Source organism: Rhinoraja longicauda, unplaced genomic scaffold, assembly GCF_053455715.1.
Source record: "Rhinoraja longicauda isolate Sanriku21f unplaced genomic scaffold, sRhiLon1.1 Scf000322, whole genome shotgun sequence".
Lineage (NCBI taxonomy): Eukaryota > Metazoa > Chordata > Chondrichthyes > Rajiformes > Arhynchobatidae > Rhinoraja > Rhinoraja longicauda.
In genome coordinates, this window is record NW_027601540.1 from 74,607 (window position 1) to 96,987 (window position 22,381).

At 42.9% G+C, this 22,381-nt stretch overlaps 1 protein-coding gene across 9 annotated transcripts; it reads left to right on the forward strand.

Annotated features, from left to right (window-relative positions):
* The first annotated feature begins 1,054 nt into the window (after positions 1–1,054).
* On the forward strand, positions 1,055–22,046 carry LOC144590783 (heterogeneous nuclear ribonucleoprotein D-like). Of its 9 annotated transcripts, XR_013546557.1 has the most exons (10): positions 1,055–1,413; positions 2,380–2,548; positions 3,893–4,054; positions 5,620–5,751; positions 16,641–16,743; positions 17,921–18,088; positions 18,585–18,700; positions 18,956–19,056; positions 19,381–19,485; positions 19,985–22,046. XR_013546557.1 is itself a non-coding variant. In XM_078395207.1 (9 exons), the coding sequence occupies exons 1-8, from the start codon at positions 1,328–1,330 to the stop codon at positions 19,040–19,042; spliced, it is 1,011 nt and encodes a 336-aa protein (XP_078251333.1). In that variant the 5' UTR covers positions 1,055–1,327; the 3' UTR covers positions 19,043–19,056; positions 19,985–22,046. The 9 variants fall into 9 exon arrangements, 8 of the variants coding, with proteins under 8 accessions (XP_078251333.1, XP_078251330.1, XP_078251332.1 ...); XM_078395207.1 differs by lacking the exon at positions 19,381–19,485 and having other exon boundaries at positions 18,585–18,688; XM_078395204.1 differs by lacking the exon at positions 19,985–22,046 and having other exon boundaries at positions 19,381–19,977.
* The last annotated feature ends 335 nt before the right edge of the window (positions 22,047–22,381 follow it).

Genomic DNA, 22,381 nt, shown 5'->3' on the forward strand with positions numbered 1-22,381 from the left:
AAACCACTTTTATTGGAATACAACATGGGTCGACCATCTTGCTGGCGACCATCACCCATATCTAGGAGTCGAATTAAGCAAAGATTTAAGTGGGCAACGCATATTAGTCAAGTGTCTAACAAAGCAAATAGAACTCTCGGCCTTCTTTAAATTAATTTTCACGCATGTAGTACATCTGTCAAAGAGAAAAAGTCCTTGGTCAGGCCGAAATTGGAGTATTGTGGAGCCATATGGGATCCTTTCAACAACAAGATCACCCTGGCAAAGTACAACGCCGAGCATCCCGCTTTGTATGTAATGACAAGCGCAAATCAAACATGAATAATATGCTGACCTTTCTCGGATGGGATACCCTAGAGCTCCACAGAATCAGGCTAAGACATTGCAATTTACAAGGAGATTCACAAAATCACGCCATCAAATCTTCTGTCATCCCAGAACACCAACTGCCATGAAACATGGTCCCTACATCAACTCGCTAAATTTCAATAAACTTTGCTGCCAATATTGCCTTTACCCAAGGACGATAAGGGAATGGAATATGTTACCACCTAACACACGTGCTGCTCCCGATGTTGTCATTTAAAAAGGGGATTGAGCAACTAGATCTCCTCAACTTGGTCAAAAAGGCCCACTTCAAAATTTAATCACAAATCTATTCACTCCAACCTGCGCGAGATAACCACTTATGAGGTGCTTGCGCAGTCATCAGGCAGAACCAGAATCCTATTTTCCCATCCACCATACATTTTCCCATTCACCCTACCTCCACCTCCCCTTTTCATCCACCCTTCTTCTGCTACCCACCCTATTCCCCCTCTACCATTTCCTCTCCTCCACATTGCCCCTATGATCTCCCCATTCCTGCCGCACATTTCCCGCCCTCCCCGCCACAGCGTCAGCGTTCCACGGCGGGCGCCTCCATTGTCCACGGTGTCCCCGCGTCCCGCGCATGCGCGCTGGCGGCCGGCGGGAGCCCGGGCGCCGCGACACAAAGAGCCGCTCGGGGATTGGGCGGCGGCGGGTCACGTGACGCCTATATAAGGCGTGCGAGCGGCTCCCGGGCTTCTCCCTGCCCGCGCCGCCATTTTGTTGCCGTGAGACGAGCATCAGCGACGGCGGCGGCGCCGGTCTACTGGCACCTTCCTTCCTACCTTCCCTCCCCCCCCCCCCCACGCAGCCACAGCTGTAGGTCAGTCGGCGGCATCGACACCGACACCCAGCCCGCTATCGCGCCTCCAGCAGGGACGGAGCCCGTCACACCTGCCGCTCGCTGCCCGCCACCGTGGAGCCGCCGTACGCCTACAACCCGCCGCCCGTCAGTCTCATGGAGCAGCCCATGGCGGCCGCGGGCTCCGAGGAGTTTCCCGAGGGAGCCAAGATCAACGCCAGCAAAAACGAGGAGGACGAAGGGTGAGTGCGGCCCAGGCTCGGCTCGGGTGCCTGTGTGTGCGGAGGGGAGTAACCGGGTGGGGGTCGCGGTGGCCCGGGGAGGGGAGGGGAGGGGAGGGGAGGGGCGGTGATGGCTGCAGTGCCAGTGGGACCGGGCTCGGGGAGGAGGTGCAGCCAGGGGCGACACTGGAACAAAACCAGGGTGGAGGTGGGTGGGGGGAACGCAGCCCGGGGCTCCTCTGGACATGGTGATCGTCCCCGGTTGTGTTTAACTTTGCGGCCAAGTCTGGTCTCTTGGCTCAGTCCGTGTTCATGTTATTCAGTCTCTTTAGTTGGTGGGGTGGGTGTCGGCCAGGCCGGGCCGGGCTCTGGGGGGACGGAGTGCAGGCTTCTTCCCTTCTGCCTGGTTTTGTATCCCTACGTGCCTTGGCGCCTTCCTTGTGGTGTGTGACCTAGTTTTGGTACCTCCTCTCTTTCTTCTGTCTGTTTTTAGTTTGGCCTTTTGTTTTGCACCCGTGGCCCGGTGAAATCAAATCATTGCTGAACGAAATTGTTCTTGCTGCATTCTTCTCTTGGTGTGTTCGGATTTTTTATTGGCATTCTCTTTTTTTTCGCACCGTCCTCAAAAGAACATTGTGTAGATTGTTACACTGGCACTAAAGCTGCTGTTGGTTGGTTATAAATAAAACATGTCACTTAAAATTGAAATTGGGTCTTGAAATTTTAGGAAACATCTACCTGGCTTTCGATAACCTATAAATACACCGTAAAGAGCACTGAGGATTTTTTTAAAAGCAATGCTTTCTTTCCCCCCCCCCCCCTTCCCCTCCCAAGCATGGAATCCAACTAACTAATCCACAAGCATGATGACCTGTTTAGATAACGTGGAAAAACAATGTTTAATTTGCACTGTGCATTGTTTAGTTTTGCACAGCTCAAAATTTACAGCAGGAGGTCAAGATCATGATATACATTTTATGTTCACAGAAAAATGTTCATTGGGGGCCTTAGCTGGGATACAAGCAAGAAGGATTTGACAGATTACTTGTCCAGGTTCGGTGAAGTAGTGGACTGTACCATAAAAATGGATGCGGTGACGGGACGGTCAAGAGGATTTGGTTTTGTACTATTCAGAGAACCTGCAAGTGTGGACAGGGTAAATCATATCCAACCTTCTAATACTGATACAGATCATATTGAAACAGATGTGTTTGTGCGCCCACAGATTAAAAAAACAGGACATTTTTAGAATTGTGTTATAAATGGATATCAAGTCTTTGAAAATTTGAATATCCAGTTGTGACACAAACCAAGGGATTTTTATTTTTCCTCCTTTTGGGTACAATGTTTAGTGAAATTGTTATGTTTCTTTTCATAAATATTTAGAATGTCTTAATTGGGACACATTTCTGGTATGTCACTTCATTCGTGCTATTCTGTAAGTAACAGTTGTATTGACCTATTTAGTAGTGGGTTAGGGGGGTATTGGTTAAGTGTCACACAGAACATAGAACAGTACGACACAGTAAGACCAGTGTCTGTCGAACACGGTGCCAACTTAAAATAGTTTCCTTGCCTGTACAAGATCCATATCCCTCCATTTCCTTTATCAAATTTGCATCAATTCCATTTCTTGGATGCTTTGCATAATTTTTAAGGAAAGGACACCATGGAATATTCCAAATGCAACTTTGAATAAATTAAATCAAATCTGTGATTTGTATATAAACATTGGCTTACAGATAGCTGACTGAAGTGTTAGACTGCAGTAAATCCATGTTATGTAAATGATCTATAGTTGTGAAAATTTTGTTCAAAACTCAATCCATTTTTGAAGATATTTGTTGTCAGCAGGGAATGATACCAAGAAGCGTGCAGTTTGTGTTCTTGTGGCACTGACCTCTGCTTTTCACCCCAGGTCATGAATCTAATTGGCAGGAAGCTAGGTGAGTAAAGAGCGGATGTGATCATTTTAAGTACACAAAATGTGCTTTTTGTTATTGATCCCCGCTGGGAAAAATATATTGGATTGAGGTAAGAGTTTCCATGCACCTGAATTTGACCTCTGCTGCAGAAGTTCAAATATCTTCTTGGCTTTTTATACCAGAAATTTATTTAAATTTTGGAAACTGTTCCGTTCCCATTTAAAATGATTGGGGTAAATTTTTAATTCGTGAATTTACCTAAAGATACAATTTGGTCATACTAAAACCAAATTTCATTGGCCTTTTTCATTGTAGAGCCAGATAAGTAACACAGCTAATGTTTCTGTGTGTGTTGCGATTGACTGATAGCATTGTATTCAAAAGCTGAGATTTGAGTAGAATGGAAAAACGTCAGAAGATAAGAGTTCATTTTCCTCTGCCTATTCACAATTTTGTAATCACAATGTTAGCCCAAGTATTTAAATTATGTTTAGACAGTTTTTATTTCAATACTGAATAAGTTCAGGTTGCTGCTAAAAATCATTTGTACAGAAACTGCCCTTCATCTCTTCTAGGTGTTGGAACTGAAGGAACACAAACTCGATGGGAGGCTTATTGACCCCAAAAGAGCAAAGGCAATAAAAGGCAAGGAGCCAGCTAAGAAAGTTTTTGTTGGCGGCCTAAGTCCTGATGTACCTGAAGAAATGGTTAAAGACTATTTTGGAGCGTATGGAGAGGTAAATTTTAACTTTGAGAGGTGTTGCTTTTGAGATTAATGGGAATATTGTTTCTCTAATCTTTCTGTACATAAAGGCTGTGTTATATCTAGTATATTAAAGTGTAGTAGGGGAATGTTGACCTTGTCTCTTTCCTTTCACACCAATTGTTAGACTGCATACAGTACAGAAGACAAATTGAATAAGTATTCCACTTGGGACTATGACATTGTTGTGCATTCCAAATTAATGGAAGAGCATGGGGAGTGGAACACTTGAGCCTGTTCCACCATTCAATAAAATGTCAGTTCTGAGACTGCCCCTAGTTCTAGATACCTTCACCGGGGAAAATCAGCCTGTTAGCATCTGTCAATCCACCCCAGTATCAATGTTTTAATAGGAGGTGCTTTGTCTTCTAAGTTCTAGGTATAGGTTCAACTGCTCTTATAATCAGCAACTTCTTCCCAGAAGTTAAACAAATCGACTTTTTCTGCATTATCTCCAGAGAACTTAAATGTGAAGATCAAAACTGTGTGCAATTCTCCAATAAAGCTCTAGAGTTGCATCAAACCACTATTTTTATATTCTATCCTTTACAATAAAGGCAACCTCAATCAATCTTTTTAATTACTTACTGTGCTAGAGTGGTTACATTGTTTCATGCACCAGGCCCCTAAGATCCCTCTGTTCCAGAACATTTAGTCATTTTGCACTGTTTAAATATTTGTTTTTGTCTTCAAATATTTGTCTTCAAAGTGGATAACCTCATTTTCCTACATTAAACTCCATCTGGTAACTTATCCAAAATTTAACCATTGCATCCATTTGTAGACCACATGTCCTCATAACTTGCTTGTCTTGCATTCCAAATTAATGCAAGAACGTAACTCGCAAAGCTCAGCCCTCCCAATCTTACTTTAATTGTGGCAAATTCAGTTCCTATACACTCTTCATTCAAATCATTAATGGTTGCGACTGCTGCTTTGCTTCTTGTGGCACTCCACTGGTTAGTCGTGTAGGAAAATAACTGCAGATGCTGGTACAAATAGAAGGTATCACAAAAAGCTGGAGTAACTCTCAGGTAGCATCTCTGGTTAGTGATTGCCAATCTGAAAATTAACCTTGTTCATGCCTTTATATCAGCCCCCTGCCATCCTGCACACTTTGCGGTGTCTTTTTAAAAAGCCTGACTGATATCTAAATACACAACCACCCCTTTATCCTCTGTTTATTGCCCTCAAAAACCTAGCGATTTAATCAAATCCTCATTCAAATATTGATTGTGCTTTATTTTCTTCTGATTTGCTATTAGGCCAGCCTACAAGTTTATATGTTGTCATTTTAACGTGAAATGAAAATGCAGATTTGTGATCAGTTTATGTGTAAGAGCTTTTTGAGCTCAATTAAGATTCATATTATTTGTAAGCATTAAGTGATTACTTTGATGTAATGATGCTTAATTTAAAAGTTGATTCTAATTTTGTGAAGAGTGCAAATGCCAATTTGTAGAAGCAGATTACAGCTTCCTTAAGACTGAACACATCATGCAAAAAGACCTCAATTATTCTAAATTGGTTTTCATCTAGATTGAAGGCATTGAATTGCCCATTGACAACAAGACGAACGAACGGAGAGGATTCTGCTTTATCACATTCAAGGAAGAAGAACCAGTGAAAAGGCTTTTGGAGAATAAATATCACAATATAGGCTCAAGCAAGGTAAGTCCAGTCAAAATTCTTTACGATGTAGAGCTGATCATTTTGGGAATAGAGCTCCTTTACAACAGCTGTAACAATATTTAAAATTTTAAAAAATACTACCAAAGGCAGAATACCCCAGATATTGGTAGTGCTCAGGAATATTGGTAGTCAGGAATATCTAATGGTGGGAGAAAGTTCATGTTTCTGATAAATGTAAGGTGTTGCATTTTCGGAACTCCAGTCAAGACAGGACTTTCACAGTAAATGGCAGGGCTCAGGGGAGTGTTGCAGAGCTGAGAGATTTAGGAGTACAGGCACATAGTTCTTTGAACGTGGTGTCACAGGCAGAAATGGTGGTCACGAAGGCTTTCTTCAGTCATGGTTTTGAGTAGAGAAGTTGGGATGTTATGTTACAGCTGTACAAGGCACTGGTGGGGCCATGGTTGGAAGTATTGTGTTCAGTTTTGGTCACCCTGCTATAAGAAAGATGTTATGCTGGGAAGAGTGCAAAGAAAGGAATTTAGACGGAGACAGGAAGACTAGTGGGAGAACTGGGAAGGGGAGAGAGAGGGGAAGCAGGGAAGCAGGGACAACCTGAAGTTAGAGAAGTCAATGAAGTCAATGTTCATACCGCTGGGGTGTAAAGTGCCCAAGTGAAATGAGGTGCTGTTCCTCCAATTTACGCTGGGCCTCACTCACTCTGACAATGGAGGAGGCCCAGGACAGAAAGATCATCTACCAATACTCTCCTCCACCTAGCAGAGCTGGTCCTTAACCTCAACAACTCCTTTGACTCCTCCCACTTCCTCCAAATCCAAGGCGTATGGGCCTTAGCTATGCCTGCCTCTTTGTAGGGTACGTCGAACGATCCCTGTTCCAGATGTACCCTGGGCTGATCCCGGAACTCTACCTCCGCTACATTGATGACTGCATTGGTGCTACCTCCTGTACCCATGCAGAACTCACTGACTTCATCAATTTCACCACTAATTTCCATCCTGCTCTTAAATATACTTGGACCATCTCTGACATCTCCTACCATTTCTGGATCTCTCCATCTCAGGAGACAGACTAGTGACCAACATCTACTACAAACCCACTGACTCCCACAGCTATCTTGACTACACTTCTTCCCACCCTGTTTCCTGTAAAAACTCTATTCCCTACTCCCAATTCCTCTGTCTACGCTGCATCTGTGCCCAGGATGAGGTGTTCCATACTAGGGCATCGAAGATGTCCTCATTCTTTAGGAAACTGGTTCCCCTCTTCCATTATAGATGAGGCTCTCACTAGGGTCTCTTCAATATCCTGCAGCTCCTCTCTTGCTCCCCCTTCCCCCATTCATAACAAGGAGAGAGTCCCCCTTGTCCTCACCTTCCACCCCAAGAGCCGTCGCATACAACAAACTTCAGGTAGTCCCTGCTTTTCCTCTCTATGCCCTCCCCATCCCAGTTCTCCCACTAGTCTTCCTGTCTCCATCTACATCCTATCTTTGTCCCGCCCCCTCCCTTGACATCAGTCTGAAGAAGGGTCTCGACCCGAAAGGTCACCCATTCCTTCTCCCGAGATGCTGCCTGACCCTCTGAGTTACTCCAGCATTTTGTTTCTACCGTTGATTTATACCAGCATCTGCAGGGTTTTTTTTCCGACACGAGCGCAGAGAAGATTCCTTCGGAGCATATAGGATGTGAGATGATGTGTCTATAAGATCATGACGGGAGTAGATGCAGTCTTTTACCCTGAGTAGGGCAATCAAGAACCACAGTTCAAAGTTTAGGGTGAGAAAGGAAAGATTTAATAGGAATCCCTGGAGCTCCAGAATTTCTTGAACCAGTTTCCTGGTAATTGCTTAGTGTTTTGTACCTGGATCTTTGCTGTATCTTAAGCCATTGGCAGGTTGATTTGGTGCATTCTGTGTCTTGTCCCTGTGTCTTTCCATTTCTAGATGTTAGTAACACTTGCCAATGAATTAAGTCAACCATTTTGCATCTTCCCTGATAGATTAAGATATGTTTAAGGTAAATTGCAAGCTGCCTGGGTGCTTGTAATTTACATTTGAAATTGTTCAATGAATAACTTGTCATACCTGGAAATACCCAAGTAAATCACTCGAAGCCTATTAACACCTTGGTGATTGATGTTTTTTGGTGTTTTTTTCTTTCTTGCCTTAGTCTTCTATAAATGTATGGACTGATTCACTCAAGCTAACTTCTGTGGTGTTCATTTTAATATGGCGTATATGATGGTGCCCATTGACTGCCTTTGTAATCTAAACGTGCACAAATATTTCTGCATTTTCCAAAATTTGATCTGACCATTATCCCAATTACTCCAGCATAGTGGCACAATATGCTGGACTAACAGATCCAGTGGCCCGGGTTCAATCTTGACACCCATTGCTGCTGCATGAAGTGTATGCATTCTCCATGTGACTGTATAAGTTTTCTCTGTACGTTGGTTTCCTCCTACATCCCATGGACATGAGGGTTGGTAGGCTAATCTAACCAGTGCAAATTGCTTCTTTGGTAGAATTGGGGGAAGGGGTAAAAGGAGTGTTAATGGTTGTGGAGGGAGAACAAAAAAGGAATTGGTGTAGGTGCTTGATGACTGGCACAGACTAGGCCAATGGACACATTTCCATGTATGATCGGACTTTGTGTCAACTTTGGCTTCCTTACTCATCGTTTTGGGAACACTGGCATGTGTACAAGTTCTAATTCCAGATGACACCTTCCTAAGCTTGTCAGTTCAGTCGTTTCACCGAAGATGCGTCTCTGCTAATAAATTTGAATATTTTAAGGATCCATCTTGGTGGATCTGTCTAAATAACTGGCAGATACTTGGGCTGTTCTCCATCTCTGGAAAGCTACCTATCCTATGGCAGGTCTTTTTTAAAAATCTTATCTCCTGATTAGATGTGTCCTTGCATTATCATATCATATCATATCATATATATACAGCCGGAAACAGGCCTTTTCGGCCCTCCAAGTCCACGCCGCCCAGTGATCCCCGTACATTAACACTATCCTACACCCACTAGGGACAATTTTTACATTTACCCAGCCAATTAACCTACATACCTGTACGTCTTTGGAGTGTGGGAGGAAACCGAAGATCTCGGAGAAAACCCACGCAGGTCACGGGGAGAACGTACAAACTCCTTACAGTGCAGCACCCGTAGTCAGGATCGAACCTGAGTCTCCGGCGCTGCATTCGCTGTAAAGCAGCAACTCTACCGCTGCGCCACCGTGCCGCCCTAGTTCCCAGCATTTTCCCTGCAGCCCTTCTTGAATAAAGGGGCAATATCTGCCACCCTCCAGTGTTCCGGCACCTCTCCTGTATTTAAAGAAGCCTCCTAAATTTCAACCAGAAGCCTCCTAAATTTAAGAAGGGTTCTAGGTAAATCTGGGTCTTCCCTTTTTTTCATTTGGTCATGGGCTGATTTGAATGACCAGTCTTCATTTGGGAGTTGAGGTTATCTTTAGCTCTTTGTGGCATCTCAACGAAGCCCAGTGATAGAATTGTAGGCATGTTGCGGGAGTCTTTCATTCTGGTTGAAGAGCAATAGAAATGAATCTCACTTTCCAGTGCCACCCTGTTGTCCTTTAGGTATGAGACATCTAATGTTCATCCCCTGAGAAATTACACCTTGAATTAGCTGAGTAGCTGCTGATGAATAAGAGTTGGCATCACTTAACCCAACATGGTTGGGGAGTTATTCATTTCAGGGTATTACATTATGCAAATCTTTGCTTAAAGGTCTGCAAGTTTTCATCAAGGTATCCATTTTCATATTTATAACTATTTTGGTCTGTCTTTGGGCCTAGTCATTTAAAAAAAAAGATATTCTTTGCAAACTGGTAGAAATATGAATTGGTTCAACTGGCCGTGTAATACACCATGGTGCAAATATCCATCCAGCTAGTTCCAAAAGCAGCTTTATTTCTTTGCAATGTTTGGGACCTCTTGAAGAAATTGGCTAATTTGAGTGGTTGCAATTCAAATTCATTCCTCAATTAGAAAAATAATGCTGATCCTTTAGGGCAATGTCTTGGAGTTGTTTCCAGAGAGCACTATATATACACCATGACTGCATTAGTCCAAGAAGGTTGCACACCACTGCCTACTTGAGGGCAACTAGAGCTTGACACTAAACGTTCCTTAAAGTGCAATTTATATGGGCCTTTAAGTTTAAAGCTTTTTAGTCACGGAGCTAAATTAACTAGATCATGAATCCCAATTTATTTTCATCAGTTGACTAGTTGATTCTTCAAACAGAACACTATAGTACAGAAACATGCCTAGAAACAGCACAATGACAATGCTGACCATGATACCAAATTAAGCTATCTTCATCACCTTGCACATGGTCCATATCCAGTCACGTGCTGCTCTGTTTAAAAAGAAATTGGCTCGGTAGAATACAAAGACCTTTGTGGGGCTCCTTCAAACCTCTCTCTATAACCTTGGGTTGATCCCATCTGGTTATCTGCATCTGGACCCATTAGAGATCGTACGTTTCTTTTTTTTTTTATAGCTCTACCCATATTGACTCTGTGAACGAAACCACCATTATTTTCTCAGTGCTGCTGACATTTTCCTTGGTTGGTAATGTAACTGCTCCAGTTCTTTTACCACCCTATCACAACTGAAAAATCAAAAGCCAGGCATGTTGCAGTCCTGTCCCTCTTGCAACCAAGTCTCAGAATAAAACCACAACCTCATAGTTCCCTACAATTATACAGGCTTTAAGTTCATTTACTTCTTGATACTCCCCTATCATTGCCTCTTAGTGCCAGAGACCTAGGTTCGATCCTGACCTTGTGTGTGGCCTGCGTGGAGTACACATGTTCTCCCTGTAATCATATGGGTTTCCTCGGGGTGCCCCATCTTCCTTGCACATCCCATAGATGTGTAGGTTTGTAGATGAATTGAGTTCTGTAATTTGCCCCTAGTGTGGAGGGTGTGGATGTGATCGATAGTTGTTGTGGAATTGGTGGGCTGAACTGCCTGTTTCCATGCTGTGTGTTTGAATCAATCAAACTATGGCTCGCCTAGACTGACCCCGACTCTGCTGTTCAATGGGGCGACATTAAAGTTGTGCCCTCTGGTATTTGACATTTCTATCTTTTGGAGGGAAGGGGGAAGACTGACAATCTATGTCTCTTATAAACATGTATCAGGTCTTCCCTTTGCCTCCAGTCCCTCAGAGAACATAATCCATGTTTGTTCAATCTCTTCTTTAGCTAACACTCTAAATCAGACAGCATCCAGCTTGTCTAATCCTTTTATAATTTTATACGTTATAAGATCCTCTCTCATCCTTCTAAACTCCAGTGAATACAAGCCCAGTCTTTCCAATCTTTCCTCATATGACAGTCCTGCCATCCCAGGGATTAACCTCGTGAACCTCCGCTGCACTGCCCCAATTGCAAGGACATCCTTCCTCAAATTAGGAGACCAAAACTGCACGCAATACTCCATATGTGGTCTCAGAAGGACCTCTTTGCTCCTATACTCATCCTCTCGTTATGAAGGCCAATATGCCATTAGCTTTCTTCACTGCCTGCTGTACCTGCACGCTTACTTTCAGTGACTGGTGTACAAGGACACCCAGGTCTCGTTGCACTTCCCCATTACCTAATCTGACACCATTGAGATAATTGCCTCCTTGTTTTTGCCGCCAAAGTGGATAACCTCACATTTATCTACATTATACTGCATCTGCCCACTCACTCAACCTGTCCAAGTCAACCTGCAACCTCCTAACATCCTCTTCACGGTTCACACTGCCACACAGCTTTGTGTCATCTGCAAACTTGCTAGTGTTCTAATTCCATCATCCAAATCATTAATATATATTGTACATAGTTGCGGCCCCAGCACCGACCCTTGCGGCACTCCACTCGCCGCTCCCTGCCATTCTGAAAAGGACCCGTTTATTCCTACTCTTTGCTTCCAGTCTGCCAACCAATTCTCTATCCATGTCAATACCCTACCCCCAATACCATGTGCTCTAATTTTGCTCACCAAACTCCCTTGTGGGACCTTATCAAAGGCTTTCTGAAAGTCGAGATACACCATATCCACTGGCACTCCTTCCATCCACTTTACTTGTCACATCCTCAAAAAATTCCAGAAGATTAGTCAAGCAGGATTTCCCCTTCATAAATCCATGCTGACTTGGACCGATCCTTTCACTGCTATCCAAATGCGCCGTTATTACCTCTTTAATAATTGACTCCAGCATCTTACTGATGTCAGGCTAACTGGTCTATAATTCCCCGTTTTCTCTCTCGCTCCTTTCTTGAAAAGTGGGATAACATTAGCTACTCTCCAATCCACAGGAACTGATCCTGAATCTATTGAACATTGGAAAATGATCACCAATGCGTCCATGATTTCTAGAGCCACCTCCTTGAGTACTCTGGAATGCAGACCACCAGGCCCTGGGGATTTACCAGCTTTCAGTTCCTCTGTCTCCCTAGATCCTCTGTCCTCTCGTACAGGGACCTCCAAACTATGGCCCGCAGGCCACATCCGGCCCGCAGCAAGCTCTTAGGTGGTGGGGACTGAGATTTTATCCGGCCCGCAGCAAGCTCTTAGGTGGTGGGGACTGGAGGTAGAAGCTGCCGGCGGAGGTTCACTGGAGAGTGGATCGCCACCGACCCAGAGCCGGGACAAGGCGAGAGATCGCAGCGCCCCTTCTTCACCGCAGCCGCCAATCGCCCCGGGGGGAGCGGTGGGGGGGAGAGAGAGGGGGCGTGGAGGGAGGGTGTCAGAGGGTCTGATGAAGGAGCGCCGCGGGGGCTGTTCCCCCCTTCTCCCAGAGCCAGCAAGATCTGCGCCGCGGTTCCACTCTCTTCCCTGGCCCCGTCTCCCTCTAACGCAGCAAAATAAGGACAAACACAAGTGGAACATCCCTCCTCACCGCCACTGCTCACCCCTGAGGATGCGGGGCTTCTGAGCAACAACGACAACGTTTGTTCTCATTTTGCTGCGTTAGAGGGAGACGTGGCCGGTGAAGAGAGTGGAGCAGCGGCGCAGATCTCGCTGGCTCTGGGAGGGGGGGAGAGAGAGAGGGAGGGAGGGATCAGCCCCCGCAAGTGGCGGTGCTCCTTCATCGGACCCTCTGGCACCCTCCCCGTGAGGTTATCCACTTCGGTGGTAAGAATAGGAAGGCAGAGTATTATCTGTATGGTGTCAAGTTAGGAAAAGGCGATGTACAACGAGATCTGCATGTCTAGGTGCATCAGTCACTGAAAGGAAGCATGCAGGTACAGCAGACAGTGAAAAAAGCCAATGGAATGTTGGCCTTCATTACAAGAGGAGTTGAGTATAGGAGCAAAGAGGTCCTTCTGCAGTTGTACAGGGCCCTAGTGAGACCGCACCTGGAGTACTGTGTGCAGTTTTGGTCTCCAAATTTGAGGAAGGATATTCTTGCTATTGAGGGCGTGCAGCGTAGGTTTACTAGGTTAATTCCCGGAATGGCGGGGCTGTCGTATGTTGAAAGACTGGAGCGACTAGGCTTGTATACACTGGAATTTAGAAGGATGAGAGGAGATCTTATCGCAACATATAAGATTATTAAGGGGTTGGACAAGGGGCAGGAAACGTGTTCCCAATGTTGGAGTCCAGAACAAGGGGCCACAGTGTAAGAATAAGGGGTAGGCCATTTAGAACTGAGATGAGGAAAAAAATTTCAGTCAGAGTTGTGAATCTGTGGAATTCTCTGCCTCAGAAGGCAGTGGAGGCCAATTCTCTGAATGCATTCAAGGGAGAGCTAGATAAAGCTCTTAAGGATAGCAGAGTCAGAGGATATGGGGAGAAGGCAGGAACGGGGTACTGATTGAGAATGATCAGCCATGATCACATTGAATGGTGGTGCTGGCTCGAAACGCCGAATGGCCTCCTCCTGCTCCTATTGTTTATTGTCCTCCTGCTCTCACCTGCTGCTGCCTACCGGCAGCACTGTGGTGCAGCGGTAGAGTTGCTGCCTTACAGCGCATGCAGCGCCGGAGACTCAGGTTCGATCCTGACTACGGGCGCCGTCTGTACGGAGTTTGTATGTTCTCCCCGTGACCTGCGTGGGTTTTCTCTGAGATCTTCGGTTTCCTCCCACATGCCAAAGACGTACAGGTATGTAGGTTAATTGGCTGGGCAAATGTAAAAATTGTCCCTAGTGTGTGTAAGATAGTGTTAATGTGCGGGGATCGCTGGGCGGCGCGGACCCGGTGAACCAAAGGGCCTGTTTCCGCGCTGTATATCTAAATCTAAAAAAAAATCCCTCTACCCCGACACTCTACCCCTCTCTCCCCCAGTGGTGATCACTATTTTTTTCTGTTTTATAAATGATTGTATATATATTTCAATATTTCAAGCTCTTTTTAAAAAATTGAATAATTTATTTGTTGCCATATAAACCTACTGTAAACTAACCTAATCTAACATAACCTAGTTTAACCTTTCCTAATCTAATCTAACGTAACCTAGTCTAAACTTTTTTGAGTTCATTAAATTTATAAAACTCACACTTTATTTTTTCCTACGGCCTGCAAAAATGTGCCAAATATATAACGTGGCCCTCATGCTGAAAAGTTTGGAGGCCCCTGCTCTAGTACATCTGGTAGATTGGTTGTGTCTTCCTTAGTGAAGACAGATCCGAAGTACCTGTTCAACTCTTCTGCCATTTCCTTGTTACCCATAATAATTTCATCCGTTTCTGCCTTCAAGGGACCCACATTTGTCTTTAGCAATCTTTTTCTCTTAACATACGTAAAGAAACGTTTACTGTCCTTTATATTCTTGGCCAGCTTTCCCTCGTACTTAATCTTTTCAGCCCGTATTGCCCTTTTTGTTACCTTCTGTTGTCTTTGTAAAGTTTCCCAATCCTCTGGCTTCCCGCTACTCTTTGCTATGTTATACATTTTTCCTTTTAGTTTTATTCCATCCCTAACTTCCCTTGTCAGTCACGGTTGCCTCTTACTCCCCTTAGAATCTTTCTTCCTCTTTGGAATGAAATGATCCTGCATCCTCTGGATTATGCCCAGAAATTGTTGTCGTTGATGATCATCAATCATCTTCATTGTCTGCTCACAAAAACTTTTTAAAAACATGGCTAGTCCCACACAGTGATGCTGACTATCCCTACAGCTCATGCTTTTACCAAATGTAGTTAAATCCTAACCCGAGGGCTCCAATAGCTTTCCTACCACTGATATAAGGCTCACTTGTGTACGATTTACTTGCCATTAAAGGAAAGATATTGCCTACTCTCTGGGACCTTGTTTGTGGTTAGAGACAATGGAAGGATCTTTGACGGAATCCTGGAACCCTCTTACCTCTATAACCTGGGGATGATCCTAGGGAGCTTAACCACTTTAATTCACAAAATGCCGGAGTAACTCAGCAGGTCAGGCAGCATCTCGGGAGAGAAGGAATGGGTGACGTTTCGAGTCGAGACCCTTCTTCAGACTGATGTCGGGGGGGCGGGACAAAGGAAGGATATAGGTGGAGACAGGGAGATAGAGGGAGATCTGGGAAGGAGGAGGGGAAGGGAGGGACAGAGGAACTATCTAAAGTTGGAGAAGTCGATGTTCATACCTCTGGGCTGCAAACTGCTCAGGCGAAATATGAGGTGCTGTTCCTCCAATTTCCGGTAGGCCTCACTATGGCACTGGAGGAGGCTCATGACAGAAAGGTCAGACTGGGAATGGGAGGGGGAGTTGAAATGCTCGGCCACCGGGAGATCAGTTTGGTTATTGCGGACCGAGCGCAGGTGTTCAGCGAAGCGATCGCCGAGCCTGCGCTTGGTTTTGCCGATGTAAATAAGTTGACATCTAGAGCAGCGGATGCAATAAATGAGGTGGAGGAGGTGCAGGTGAACCTTTGTCTCATCTGGAAAGACTGTTTGGGTCCTTGGATGGAGTTGAGGGGGGAGGTAAAGGGACAGGTGTGGCATCTCGTGCGGTTGCAGGGGAAAGTGCCCGGGGTTGGGGTGGTTTGGGTAGGAAGGGACGAGTGGACCAGGGAGTTACAGAGGGAACGGTCTCTGCGGAACGCAGAGAGGGGATGGGAAGATATGGCCAGTGGTGGGGTCCCGTTGTAGGTGACGGCAATGTTGGTGGATGATATGTTGGATCCGCTGGCTGGTGGAGTGGAAGGTGAGAACGAGGGGGATTCTGTCCTTGTTGCGAGTGGGGGGAGGGGGAGCAAGAGCGGAGCTGCGGGATGTAGAAGAGACCCTAGTGAGAGCCTCATCTATAATGGAGGAGGGGAAGCCCCGTTTCCTGAAGAAAGAGGACATCTCGGAAGCCCTAGTGTGAAACACCTCATCCCGGGCGCAGATGCGGCGTAGACGGAGGAATTGGGAGTAGGGTCTTTAATGTTTTTTTCGTAGTCCAACACTACAATCTCCTTGGTCTTATGCCACAGAACATTAGCATATCCCTCACTGATTTTGCTACCCTCCATGTCCTTCACCTTGGTGAATACTCATGCAATGTACATGTTTAGTACCTCACCCAGCTGTGGCTCCATGCATAAATTTCCTCCCCTCCCTCTTGTTAGTTCCCTCTTTACTGTATGTATGCAATGCCTTACCATTGTCACTTAATGACCACTTTTGACCCTCGTAACTCCCTGGAGTAAGGAGCTCTTTCCTGCTCTCATTGCAGACATTTGCCTCAGACATCTACTGAGGAGAATTGTTTGGGTGATTGGACGATGCAGAGACCCAGAACCATTGGACACAAATCTCCAATTGACAAATGGAACAAGTGTTAGAATCAAGCATTTATTTACAGTTCTATTTGAAAGTCGTCCAAAATATTTACAAGTAAATTGTAATGTTTCTGAATTTTGTGGTTGTATTTTAACCAGTTTTTTCATTTAAATGTTTTTAATAGTGTGAAATTAAAGTGGCACAGCCCAAGGAAGTCTACAGGCAGCAGCAGCAACGAGGAGGCAGAGGTGGAGGTGGGTTTGGTGGAAGAGGTCGTGATAGAGGGGGTAAGTTAATTTCCTGATGTGGGCTTTGACCGTGAAATGGTCACTTTACTGGAGCAGTAAAGAAATGCATGGCTAGGTAATTATCTGTTTACTTGGTTAACCTACCCCCACTTGTTCCATGGGAGATTGTCTGGTTTTGTTTTTTGGTTGGGAAAAGATTAAAACACTTGGTTTGTGGAAGAATAGGATGAGATTAAGTAAATGATTGTCATGACTTGATCTATATCCAATTAACAATATGATCTGTAGGAAAAATAACTGCAGATGCTGGTTTAAATTGAAGGTAGACACAAAATGCTGGAGTAACAATATGATCTGGTGGTTTGTGGAGTATTTAGCAATTTGTCAGCAACTTTGTGGTTGGTAGTAGTAGAATATGCTGAAGGATGTTGCCCAAATACCAGATCTTGTTTTCATTGTTGATAAGGAGCAGGGTAAATCATGTTTGCTTATTAGAATTGCCCTTTTACCATAGTGGAGGAAAGGTTTGAATCACGGATTGTAGGACGATACTAATGGTAATCGTCTCATCCAGCAATTAATCTAAGTGATGATCCTTTTGTGTAACCCAAGACTGTGTCTGGTCTTTCTCTTTTAACACTTCAATGTGTTTGAGTTAGTTGGTGGCAAGTGGATGAACTGTAGAATATAATTACGGCTTTTGTGGTGGTGCATGACATCCATTAGGTGACTTTTAGATATGTAAATTTTGAAAATTGTTGCTTTTGGCAAGATTTTTTTCATTTGAGCAAGCATTTACTACAATTCCATTGTCAAATTGCCAGATTTAATATTGCTGTAATCAAAATTGCTTCTTGCACAGATATCTCTGTTTGCGATCCTCTGTATTAGATTGTCAGTTGTGCAGTGCACATGAGGGCATTTCCCTATTTTGCATATATAGACATCCTGATATTGACTTAAGTAAAAACAATATGGTGTTGTGCATTGTATACACAACGTGGTAGCATTGGATTCCCCTGTGTGGGCTTTCAATTTCCTTTTGATAGTGGCAAATTCTTCTGGCATTTCTGGATTATGGCAGAGAATGCAGTGAATATTTTGGCTTTTTTTCCCCACTGAGTTTTAGATCTCTGGTTTCCTCTCGCAACTAATTTAGGTTACAATGTGCTTCAGAACAAACTCCAAAGTTGTTTGTATTGCTATCTTTTCTTAGGACAAAATCAGAACTGGAACCAGGGATACAACAGCTACTGGAATCAAGGTTATAGTAGTTACAACAATGGCTATAGCAATCCAGGTTACAATGGATATGGAGGTTATGATTACTCTGGGTATAACTACAACAACTACGGATATGCTCCAGAATATGATACCTACAATAGTAAGTTACAGCATTTGGCTAATTGGCTGGTAATACACTTTTGTGAAGTGGTAAGATTTTTGGTGAAATGTTAATAAATAAGAGGTTTCTTTGTATATATTTGCTCGCAGTATTGACAAAGAAAACAAAAATGTTAAATAGCAAATAAGGGTAATTAATTTTTTTAGCCCATCTGATGTCTGTTTTCCTTTGGTGCCGTTAGACACCATTTTAGCGTTACTGTTTATTTAACCAAGTGAAATCTTGTGTGTTATTTCTTATGACACCACATTGGTGTCCTTCAAGGTGCTTCATCTGTAGATAGTTTTCAATTGGCCAGTAAACTTTTGTGCCTAAATTTCTATAAAGGAATAAGGTAGTGGAATCAGCTTGTTTTATGTTTGGAGGGTTTTTATTACCCATGATAAGGGGAGTATTTAGCTAGCTTTTGTCCAGGTAACAGAGCGTTCCATCTTGGAGAGGAGGAAAAACTAACATTGCTCATATCTCCTCTTAGCAAATGTGCCTCCTGATGGTCAATCAAGGAACGGCATTGATGGTCGTGGAGAAGTCTGCGGCCTGGACTGCCTCACCCTCTCTGCTGAAGGAGGCTGTTTAGAGGCAAGTGGCCAGGTGGGTAAAATTATAGGGGTGAAAGAAGAGAATAGGATAAGCCGTAAATCACAATGAGCTTTTGCCCATTTTCTGCAACCAGCAGAGAATCAAAGTTTGGTACTGGAATTCTTATTTTTGTCCAGGTTTTACTAAGTTAGGTCAAAGATGTTGTTGGAAATTTGTTAATGGCCACTTTGGTGTGTTTGAAAAAATTGTGTAAATGTAGATATGCAAATTTCATGTTAAACTTGTGAAATCCAATCGCTTTGACAGGTCAGCAGAGCAGCTATGGAAAGGCATCTAGAGGTGCAGGCAGTCACCAGAATAACTACCAACCATACTAAAGAAAAATTGATATAGTTATTTCACTCCAGGTATGTAATATCTTATCGCAGCTAATGGAGGAAAAGACACTTAAATAATATGCCAGTGTACATTTTTAATAATGTAAAATGTCAGGCTTTATTATTTAAATTTTGCTTTGAGCATTGAACTTCAGGTAACCTTAGTTTTCACTTCAAGTGATTTGCAGCTTTTTGTAACAGGAGGTGTTAAAGGTCTGAGGGATTAACACTTTTTAACAAGTCTGTAAATTTAACAGGTAAAGTACTGCTAATGGGTACAAATAAAGGACCCAGCAAGACAAACGAAAAAGTTTCCTTCTAACTCTGACATTATACCTTGTTTGTACCCGCCAGCGGGAACTTCATTGCAGGACACGTGTCACCCTGACCACACGATTCTCTTGGGGCCGCGCATTGCGGACAGAACGTGAGGTGTGCTCGTGAAAATGCTGCCCTGTGGTATGGTCTCTTCCAACATCATGTATCAACGTTAAAGATAAACTGGAAAACTTCAGACTTTGTCTTCAATCATCTTTGTGTATATATAAATATATAACATTGGATAAACATTTCTTACAGGCATTTGTTTTTTTTAAATCGATAATGTCTTACTGCATAATTAATTCAGCATTCTTTATTTGGTAACATCTTGTATTTCAGTTATGGATCTTCAGTGTGGTAATTTTATTAAAAAAATTAAACAATGCTGTTTTTTGTTTTGTTTCTTCATAGCTCTGATACAAATGATAACCAAACAACATCAAGCAAGCTGTAGTATATTTTGGTTTGCCTGGGTTAAATGTGTCAGACTTGATAAAGTCAGGTCTGATGTTTCTAGATCTGCTGCAGTAAAATGCTTTCCTGTGCAGCACCTTGAAGTATTGGCCAGTGTGTGTTATAATATGTGAAACGTTTGTAAACTACTTTCTTGTTCTAAAGCATTTGTACTTTCTCCTAGGTGGAGAAACGGAGGTATAAACATCAGTATAGCAGAAGAGCATGTGAAGAGGAAATGTTAAACCTGAGAGCGTCTGTGTTTTCCTTTGGGACTTTTGTACCACATGATCTGAAGTCGACATCTTTTGTGTCCCAAATGTATATAGCATCTAAACATTTTTATGTTATAGTTACTTTGCTTTGTACGACTTGAAACGCATTCCTTAACCTCTGTGTACTGTGATAGTATATAATAAAGTTGCTACTAACTGGTGTGATGCAACACTTGTTTGTTGGCGTACCCTGTTGTATGTGCTGCATTGCATCTGTTGCTGAAATAAATGAGTATGAATGCTCAGATGTTAAGTGGTTTATTGGGTTGAGAAAAAAATGGCTTTTGGTTTGCTTCATAATTTGACAGTATGGAAGTGACCTTTGGTTATAGATACAGAAACTGGAGATTCTTTATCTGAAAATAGTTGTATTTTGGCCTTGTCTGAAGGAGAAAATATAATGTTTTATTTATCCTGTTTAAATTGGTATTATTACACAATCTAAAAATATTGTGCATTAAATCTGAAAATTACTCTTTAGGTTTAGCTGCTTTCCTCCAGTATTTTAATCCCCCCCCCCCCATAAACTGAGTAATTTTGTGGGAAGATTTAAACCTTTTGCTATTATGCCCTGGCTGGTGTCAAGTTTGTTGAATAGGATCTTATCTACACAATTGCAGCCTTTTTTTTGATGTGGAGTGGGGTGTTGACAAGTTTGCCTCTTTGACATACTCATCTTGCTTTTAATTTCATTAAACTGCCATGATCTACATTTGTTGACTTTAAAGCTTGAGGGAATTGTAATGATTATTAACTTATTTTTATGAATGGATTTTGCATTCTGTTAAACCAACTGTGGACAGGCTTAAATTGTAAATATTGAATAATTTGTTCTGATGAATTAGGTTTTCCATTAAGATATATTAGGAAATAGATTGAATTAGCTCAAGTTGATACGATGCCATGTAGTTGATGAATGGTCCCGATCTGAAATGTCACCTATCCATGTTCTCCAGAAATGCTGCCTGATCTGCTGAGTTACTCCAGCGGTGTCTTTTTTGATGTCATGTTGGCTTGGATTAGGTTAGTTTATTGGATTTCTAAAAAGAATGCATGTCATTTGGGTGACAGGTTTACTAAGTTTTATTCTCAACCTTGATAAAATGAAAGCAAATTGAAGAATCTCTTGCAAATTTGCACGGAAAAATACCTGCGGCATAAATGCATTGATATCGGTGTTTTCTACAAGTCACAGCTGTTTAATCAGCGTTTGAAAGCTTCAGGTTTGCAAGCTGAAAATTTGATTCTGTGGAAGGATGAGCCTAAGAAAGAATGTTTATTTTAAATGTGAAATAATCCTGTGGCCTGAGCTGTAACTTTTTCCAGGAAGGATGCAATGTGTTGGCATAGACTTCTCATTAAAGGCAAGCAGTAAAGTGACGATTAAAACAAACTCCTGCTTTACAAATCTGTCAGCAGTTTTGTATCCCTCTGTGCTGGGATGTATTATATCTAGTAGCAAGGACCCATACAGGAGGTTGATTGATATACACTGAGTTGGGGGTGGGTTAATACATCGATGTGGATTGTGAATGAGTTATTGAACACGTGGGAATGAATCTTCAATTGGTGACTAATGCAGTATCATCATTGATGCTTGGGGCCCCAGCCATTCATGATGTATTTCAATGATTTGGCTGAGGGAATGAGAATGCATTTCTAAACTCGCTGATACAAAGCTATTGGGGATTGAGTAGGGAGGAGAATGTAAAATAAATCTCATGGGGATAAACGGTCAGAGTGGACAAGGACATCACAGATGAAATGTGGAATAATGTTAGCCACTTCGATGCACAAATGTTTTTGAATGGTGAGAAATTGAGCAAGGTTCAAAGCTTACCCAAGTGCCATACACAAATCAATGATACCCCAATGCAGATATAACTTGCCATTAAGGAATCAAATGCTATACTGGCTTTTATTGAGGGTTTGCTTACAGGAATAAAGATAGCCAATTATATAAGGCCGTTGGAGTATTGTGTTTTTTTCACTGATATATAGCATTAATATACTATTGAAATTTATAGTGTTGATTTTGAAATCTAATATGCAGCTGTAAGTTGAAAGCTGTATATGATCATGGTAGAGAAATGGCAGATGGTAAAATGGAATTTAAGATCCACATGGGCAAATGCAAGAGTGTCTTCAGGCCACTCTTGGAGGTAATCTGAAATCCTGTGCTCAGTCTCAAAGAAAATGTAAATTAGTTGATAGGTTTGTGAAAATGTATAGTTAAAAGTTGCTTTGAAAGAATAGGTGATTAATCCTGCCCAATATTAAACTGGGTACTGGAAATAAGGATAGTG